This window comes from Carassius auratus, chromosome 24 (assembly GCF_003368295.1).
Source record: "Carassius auratus strain Wakin chromosome 24, ASM336829v1, whole genome shotgun sequence".
In the NCBI taxonomy this organism is placed as follows: domain Eukaryota; kingdom Metazoa; phylum Chordata; class Actinopteri; order Cypriniformes; family Cyprinidae; genus Carassius; species Carassius auratus.
Window position 1 is genome coordinate 16,988,286 of NC_039266.1, and position 8,443 is coordinate 16,996,728.

Genomic DNA, 8,443 nt, shown 5'->3' on the forward strand with positions numbered 1-8,443 from the left:
TTCCCAAACAGGTGTTTTAGCATATGTGGTCAGAACGTTGGCAATGAATCATCTACACACTCTCCACAAATAGAGAGGCAAATTTAGTCTCCACAAAGCCTGTTTCTTCATTCATTCATGCATTGTAAGAAAAGAGTTAAAGAGAAAGTCGCCCTAAGCACTTCAGGTCAATGCCTCTACAATTGTGGCGAGCATTCCCCAGATATTACGAGCAAATTGGTTTGCGATTCATTAATAATGTTCACAATAAGATTAAGGCATTCTGGAAAATCTCATAAAAATCCCAACAGAAGTGGGCTGCACGCTCCAGTGGTCCCTTCCACAAATAAAGGGGGGGAAGTCTATGCACCTCACTTGGAGGTATGGCACTAGAGAGAAAATTGGTTCCCTTTGCTTAATGCTCCTTTGAACATATTCTCGCATGCCAACATGTTTAATATGGACTTGCTGCGAGAGAGGGGGGGTCCTTAACGCGCGATATTTAGTAGAAGAATTTGTTGGGCGTTATAAGAGCACTGATCCCCCATGCACGCCTTCAAACCGTCTTCATTTCGTTTGTTCAATCTTTACTGATCCTGCTTGTTTGTGGCGTCATAATGAAACGGATTAGCGCGAGTAAAACAAGGAAAGGAGAAATCTTTTCAGCGGCGCGCGCGATAAAGAAGAAAAGCAATCCTTGAGGTAATTTCACGCGATTTGGCTCGACACCATGGATGGGTCAAATGGGCGAAAATGACTTCGTTTGAATAGAGCGCATTGATTGCAGTAATGGCATCGCTTCGCGCGTGAGATCCAACGGAGAGGGATTTGGGGAATTAAATAAGGAATTCGAAAGAAAGACTTTGATAAACTGCTTGTTACTTCGTTAATGAGAAAGGGACTTAACGGAGTTGGGCATTTACAGATGTTGCGTCCAATTTAGCGCCTCTACAAGTTGTAAGGCCTACATCGGATGAGATGGCGGAATAATTACAAGTCGCTTTTTGTCAAGGCTTGAAGAATAGAGCCGTCAAGAATATCATCATCTTACTAAATACAAATAAATACGATATATTCTCAATCATTTATAGCAAACTGATATAAACAAAAAAAAAGGTTCTTTCCACGACATGAATGTTGATGATTGCAGTTAGCCACAGTGAACTGCTATGGTAATTGATTCATTTTTAAGTGACCACTTAAATTGTTTTCTCTTATTACTCCATGCTCCCCGCCGAATGATTGCCCATTTACTTCTAGAAATAAACTCTTATGGCTATTAATCGGCAATATAGAAGCAAATATGTGTATGATCATTAGATAGTAAAATAATCGCGCCTTTTGAAGCATTTACGAAAAATATATATATATATATTATGCCTAGTTATATTTTGCAACAGATGTTTATTTGTGATCGACATTTCATTTCATATTTTTAATATAAAAGTTTTATTTGCTTTATTTTAGGACTGCAGAAATATTTCGTTTCCCAAGTAGGCTATAGCCTATACTAATGGTGTTTTAATTTTTATCTTATATATATATATATACATATATATATATACATATATGATTGATAACCTTTAAAAAGTGTGAACTTATTTCAGTAAACTTAATTCGCATTATCAGTTGTAAATAATACAGGAGGGTCTTTGTTTCACAAGTTTCTTTTATTTCGACTTGGTCCCTGCGCGCGACAGGGAAAATTCTCACGGAATAGCAAAACTTCCCGGTCTGGATTTCAGGCTCTCTACCGGGCAGACATAAATAATCATCTAAAAATCTAAAATTTGAATCAAACGAACAGAGGATGAATCTACGTGAAACCATTCCTACAATACCTACACCGAGAGCATATTCTCAAAACATCTTTTGAAATAAACTTTTTTTTTTTTTGTCATTTTGCCCCCATTTTCATTCCTTTTTTTAACAGAGCTATATACAGGATACCCTTAACAGATCAGTAAACAAGCTAAAGTTTAGATTTCCACATTGTTCATCCTTAAAACAAACAAAACATTTATTTTTCATTATTTTTTTCCCCTAAATATCATATTTAACATGAGAATTGGAAACGAACAGAAAGTAAAGCTGAGTATTTGTTTTCAGAAATTTGATTTGTTTTGCCAATATTGAGGCCAAGCATGTATGGATATGGTTCAGGATGGGTAGTTGCGGCAGTTCCCTTTGGCATATTGACCCATCTCTGCTTCAGCACTGAGATAAGAGGAAGAAATGTCGAGTTCTGTCTGTATTGCAGTGTGGCTCCAATGATTCTTCTCTGTGTGAGTGTACAGTAAATGTGTCTTTTACCACATTTGATCCTGACCCAAAGACACAACTTATTCAATGAATTTACCAAGCATAGCCTCTCTAACTTACCCTCTGAGAAGCCTACATTACTCTCAGAATCTTTATGTTCAGGGTTTTGAGACATGTTTGGTGCACTGTGTAAATTATAGTGATGATGTCCAGTGGGAGGCGCAGTGAAGTAGTGATGACTCCAGTGTCAAATGGGTCTCTGGTGTGCTAGTGCTATATGGATTTGGTCGTGCTTTTTGTTGAGATGGTTTCTTTAATATTTTTTGTTTTTAAGGAGAAGGATCAGCACACTTCCTTCCCCGCAGTGCCGGATGGCAGGATGTTCAGTTGGGTCAACTGGGCCGAATGTTCCTTTGCTTTGAGACGCAGAGCTGCGATGCTGGATGCCCTGCGGTCGGCCGCCGTAGAGGATGAGGAAGAAGGTGGTTCTGATAGGGTTGTCGGTGGCTGCACTGGACCCTCCACTGGCGGTGCAGTTTGGCGCAAGAGAGCAGCGGCCGTGGAAGCACTGGTCAGATGACCCATACTTGAGAAGAGTCTAAACAGAAGAGAGTTCCTGTGATAAAATGTACTGCACTCATGCTCACACCAGTGATTATACAGCTAATTTTTAGGCTTAGTATCAGTCGGATGACTACAGAAGAGCCATGGGCATTTATTAGATGTGATTATTACTCTTAGAAATAAAGGTTCTTTATTGGCATCTATGGTTCCATGAGGAACCTTTAGCATCAATGGAACCTTGACATTGCACAAAAGAGTCTTTAGCCTGGAAAAAGGTTCTTTTAAGAATTGTTCACTTATAGGTTCTTTGGAGAATCCAAAATGGTTCTTCTATGGCATCACTGCAAAAGCTTTTGGAGTCTTGTTATCGCATGGTCTTTACCTGCCAAAAGTAGGTCCAATGAAGGCCGGATGCCTGAACATTGCTGTGCCCAGGAAGGTTCCTAGGCCGAGGGGTGTGGCATGAGGGAGGGTGGAGCTGTTTGGGGGCGGTGCCAGGCCTGGGAATGCAGCAGCAGCTGCTGCGGCGGCGGTCCACGCTGACTCCAGAGCTGGGTGAGGGTGAGGTGGGAAGGGTCCTCCTTCCAGGTAGTGACTCAGGGGGTGAGCAGCTGCCAGCGGCCCATGAAAGGGCAACCCTGTGGGGTGAGCCTGGACACCTGCCTTTTCACGTTTCCTCCACTTCGCTCTTCGATTTTGAAACCAAACCTAAGAGTTGGGAGAGAGGCCTCATTAAAGTCCAAACTTTACCCAACAAATGCTGGTGTTCAGATTAATGCTTCTATGCGATTTTGGAGTGAGGAGCACACTTAATTAGCTGGCCTTAAGAAGTTGTCTCTTCTGTTTCTGATCCAGAGATATTAATATTCCACCTGACAGCCTGCATGGTCATTAAAGCATGAGCTTGTCGCTCTTGTTCATGTGCAATATTTGGTTCGCTTTAATGAGGTGACAAATAGGCTGGAAGTCAAGGGTAATTACATGGCCCCAAACTTACGGTCTGTTACCCTAACTTTGCTAATTAAAATCTGGTTCGGGCAGAGCAAAAAACGGGGTGGAGCGTGGTAATTAAGAGCCGTGTTAACAAAAGATGTCGAAATAACAGCTGAACAGCATCCAATAACAATTAATGCACTTTAAATTAAATTCCCCCAAATGTAAGTTGCTTGAAAAGGCTATTTAACTTTCCCACGATCCCCCTCCTGTCCTGCTAAAACCCCACTAGGTTGTGCAGCAAGAACACGACCTCCAGACAGGGACCTCATAATGAAGGAAAGTGTCAACAGACAAACCAACAGGGACCTCGGCCCCTTTCACACATACTCCAAACCGTTTTTGCATGGCCCCTGGGGCATTTATTAGCTTTATCACCTCCTGATCGTGCCTGTTAAGTGATTTGTTCTCCCACATCTCCAAATTGACATCTGTTGTTTTAACCATGTTTGCACTGTCTCTTTGGTTATGAGAGTTGGGCTTGAACATGCGAGCCACGCTTTGAATAGAGAAAGGAGGGGAGGCAAACACCCTTAATAGTCTCTCACTCGTTCCAAGTGCAAAGCATCGGATCAATGCCGGTCTATTGCAATCACAAAATGGGAAATCAAATAGCATTATCCCCCTACCCCTCCCTCTCCCTCTCCCCCGCGCCGGCGATGAGAATTCAAACACCATTTTCTCCCTGGAATAGCAGTGTTTGCTCTCTCGCTAAGTGCGCTTTTATGAATCAGGGGCGTCTGTGTAATTGCCGCTAAAATGTTCGCTCTATTGTGTATAATAACTTTCGATAACAGGAAAGACCTTGCCATGACGTACAGGGTCATTTACCCAAGTTTACGATTGTCACTTTAAAATGAAATTAAATATAGACCATTAGGTGTATTGTCTTAACGCCTTTAAGTAAGCAAATTGCAAGAATCCGCAGGCTCACATCATTTAGTTAATCTTTACCTTCAAAATGTCGACAAGTGGTCATATCACAAGCAATTTCTCTCAATTCGATGCAATTTAAATGCTTTTAACATCTGAATTGAGTCAACGTTCTCAGTTGTGTTTTCTACAGTAGCCTACTCCTTAATATTATTGTGCATTTAAATTCGATATAGTTTATTTTATTTTTGTAAGCGAAAGGAAGAAAAGCACTCACTTGGACGCGAGCTTCTGTCAGATCCAGCCTCATCGCGAGCTCCTCTCTGGAAGAGAAAACATAGATCATCAAAATGTGTGCAGGGGTTTTTTTTTTTTTTTTTTACCACAAACACCGCAAGAAAACAGATTTTGCCTAAATTGTCAGAAACCTGTGAAAGCAATTTAGGGCTGATGAGAATCGAACGGGTAACTTGTATTTTTTTATATAATGGATCGTTTCGTTGGGCGAGGCTTTAGTGCACTGACTGTAACAACATAATGATGGAAATAATGGCATCTAGACTATTATATGACAATTGAGCATTTACTGAAAATATACCTGGCTAAATTTATGACAATTATCTACCACGTCAATATAAACATCGATATTTCATGATCAACAACGAACATTTTTGTTAAAGAAAAACGGTCCTCGGGTAAATCTGTCATTAGGCAGACTGATGTTTTTTTTATTTGATAGACTTATGTTGTGTGGCATATTGATTATTTTTTCTTTTATGCAACGTGACTATACGAATAAATGTGGGGCAACGTTTTCAAAATAAAGTTCAAATACAAAATTCTTATTTATGTTCAAATTTCGTAAACTGATTTCTCTTTTAAAATAAATAACATCAGTTGTATAGCAAAATGTTTAATAAAATTGTCTAAACGTCTTTAATGACCAACTCAAAATAGTATAACTCAAATTGAATTTTATATCCATGACATAAGGACAAAGTAGGCTACATCACATTCATATAAAAAATAGGCCTAATTTTATTATGCTATTTTATTTTAAACCATTATAGTTTTAATTGTTTATACTGTGCTTAACGTATATGTTTCAGTTTGTCTTGTCCGCATTTTTATGGCTTAATTTTCTAATGCTGTTCCAGAACCCAAAAATTAGCATTTTATCACTGACACAAAAAAATTGACCTAAATCCCCTTCAGAACAGTCGAACTTAAATAAACCTCTTAATTAAAACTATTAATTTATATATTTGAGTTTTAAGTAGGCTGTTGCTGTTCTTGAGCTCTTTTAAGGCCCACGTATATTTATTTTGACGGTCACGAATGTTCACAGTGATGCTAGCAGTAGTCTATTAACTAACTGACCCATAGAGAATAATGTGAGTTTCAGTTTTATAAAAAATAAATTGGACAGGACACAGACGAGTGTGCGCACGTTTTAGTGATTATTTCTCTGATGATACAGAATGTCACGCCAATTATCTACTCGATTTAATATAAAACGATCAACCGGTGTAATTTTTTCGCCTAGGGAATCAAAACAAAATGAAATTTAATTTCAAAACGGAATATATACATATATCCACCACAAAAGTGTTGGGCACAAAGGTTTTATTTCATGAATCTACCTGCATACACACCCCCCCCCCCTGGCGCTTTGTATTTTTTAAATGTTACAAATATTAAAAATGTAAATAGAAATATAAAATTGTTTATTTCTTCGATTGTTGATTTGTATTGGAAAAAAATAATTTAAATGTTATTTCTAGGATTAAAATACACAGATCTGAATTTAACAATAAACTATTTTATTTACATGCATTTTTAATATTTAAGGAAAAAATAATTATTCTTTTCGTTCATTTTAAGGCATGCATTCCGTTCATAATTAAAATTTATGAACCATTATAAAGCGGTATATCTACTGTACCTAGTGAACACATCAGGGTAGTGTGTTTTCTGGAAGGCTCTCTCCAGTTCCTCCAGCTGATAGCTGGTGAAGGTAGTCCTGTATCTTCTCTGCTTTCGTTTAAGCATCCCTTCCTCCGAGTCGCTGCCGGCCGACAGACACACACTGTCCTCGCCATCTTTTACATCCCCATCGTTGTGCATGCTCTCTTCATCCTTGGGAGAGAGACTGGCGTCTCCGCACGCCTCCTCTTTGACAACGTCCTCTTCAAACTTCAGCGTGCTGAGCTCCATCAGCTCCTGCGCCGTGTGCTCGGGGCTCTGGCCTTCATCACTCTGGCTGAAGGGCGCGTTCTCCCGGTATGACTTGCTACGGCTGATGCTGACTTGTGGCGCTTGGCTGATTTTGAGACTCTCACAGGTTTGGTCCAGCAGTCTCTCCCTCTCACCCTTCTCTAGATGCTCGTGAAACCCCCTCCCGGAGTCCAGGTACTTCCCCCCAGGGCCGTAGAGCCGGCGCAGTTTGGGCGGCAGGTGCATGTCCGCGTCAAACGAGTTCTCTTTGGAGGTGACTGGAAAAATAAAAGAATATACGATTTTTAAATCCACCAAGCACTGTGAATTCACCTGTTCAACTCTAGGGATATTGTAAATATCACGCACTCTTAAAAATGTTTTGGTGGTTCAACCAAAAACATATCAAGAACCATTTTTCCATAATGTTGTTTTTATTTATGTATTTAGTTTAAATATACGGTAAGTAAAAATAAAAAGGTTTTTTTATACAAATTCTTCAATCGTGTACTATATGGCTATATGGTAATTTTATATAGGCTATATATATTTATATTATATGCCATGAATGATTGCCATGATTTATGGCAACATTAATATGATTTCTGATTGAATACATTTTTGTTAGCCTGATCAAAGTATTGGTCCATTAAGAAACCATGTGGGTTCTCTCACAGTTTTCTAGGGCACTTTTAGATCAGACGATTATCAATAAACGTGTAAACCATTTTGAAAAGAAACGTGTAATAACAAGTTAAGCATTTCAGTGCTGTTCATTTATTTATTTTTATTATTATTTGAGAGGTTCTCAAAACTTCCAGGACTTTTTCACACCCAGAGGTGTTGCTTCTGACCAGGAGACTATTTTTACACATTTCTACAACTGTGAAGTTAAATGCGCGCGAAATCAATTAACTGTGTGCCATGTTTGTGACCAAAACGTAAAACAGCAGAAAAGAAATAACTTCAGAGCGTTTAGGCGCTTACCTTCAGCTGACTGGTCGTGGTCCGGTCTGACGGGTGCTGACAAACTTTGCGCTCCCAGTTGTCTGACTTTACACGGGCTTCTTCTGCCCAGTATACTGTCTATGCAGTAGGAGGAAAGCACGGTGGGCGACTTGCTTTTACATTCGCTTCGGTCGCGGCTATTGTCGTCGTACTGACTAGTCATTTTTGTGTCGTCCGAGGTTGGGCTCGAGTGGGTGACTGTTACTCTCTCTCGCACTGTATCTGAATCGTCTCTCTTGCCTATCCCACCCTGGCCGCTAATGCCATATGCACTAATCCCCAGTAGCTCCGCTCTCCGTTCTGTTGCATTGACGTGTAAAGCAAACCTGATTGGCTCCCAAGGGAACAAGGGGGATCTTTATATATTTTTCTATTAAAGTTAAACGGTATGAACTCCGCGAATGTTGTGATGGATTACTGAACTCGCTGATAAGCACCTCCACATTTAGACTGAAATTAGATTAATAAAGAAAGACTAAATACGCTGCAGATAAGAAAAAAAACAAACTCTGAACTGAAATAAAATGATTTAGGCTATCTAAACAAG

General features: G+C 39.6%; 1 protein-coding gene across 1 annotated transcript; it reads right to left on the minus strand.

The window, feature by feature from the left end:
- Positions 1-1,630: 1,630 nt before the first annotated feature.
- Positions 1,631-8,212, minus strand: arxa (aristaless related homeobox a). The gene is made up of 5 exons (XM_026201322.1): positions 7,876-8,212; positions 6,617-7,166; positions 4,949-4,994; positions 3,188-3,513; positions 1,631-2,839 (listed from the first exon to the last, which is right to left on the minus strand). Exons 1-5 carry the CDS (start codon positions 8,057-8,059, stop codon positions 2,584-2,586), a joined length of 1,362 nt encoding a protein of 453 aa, XP_026057107.1. The 5' UTR covers positions 8,060-8,212; the 3' UTR covers positions 1,631-2,583.
- Positions 8,213-8,443: the final 231 nt, after the last annotated feature.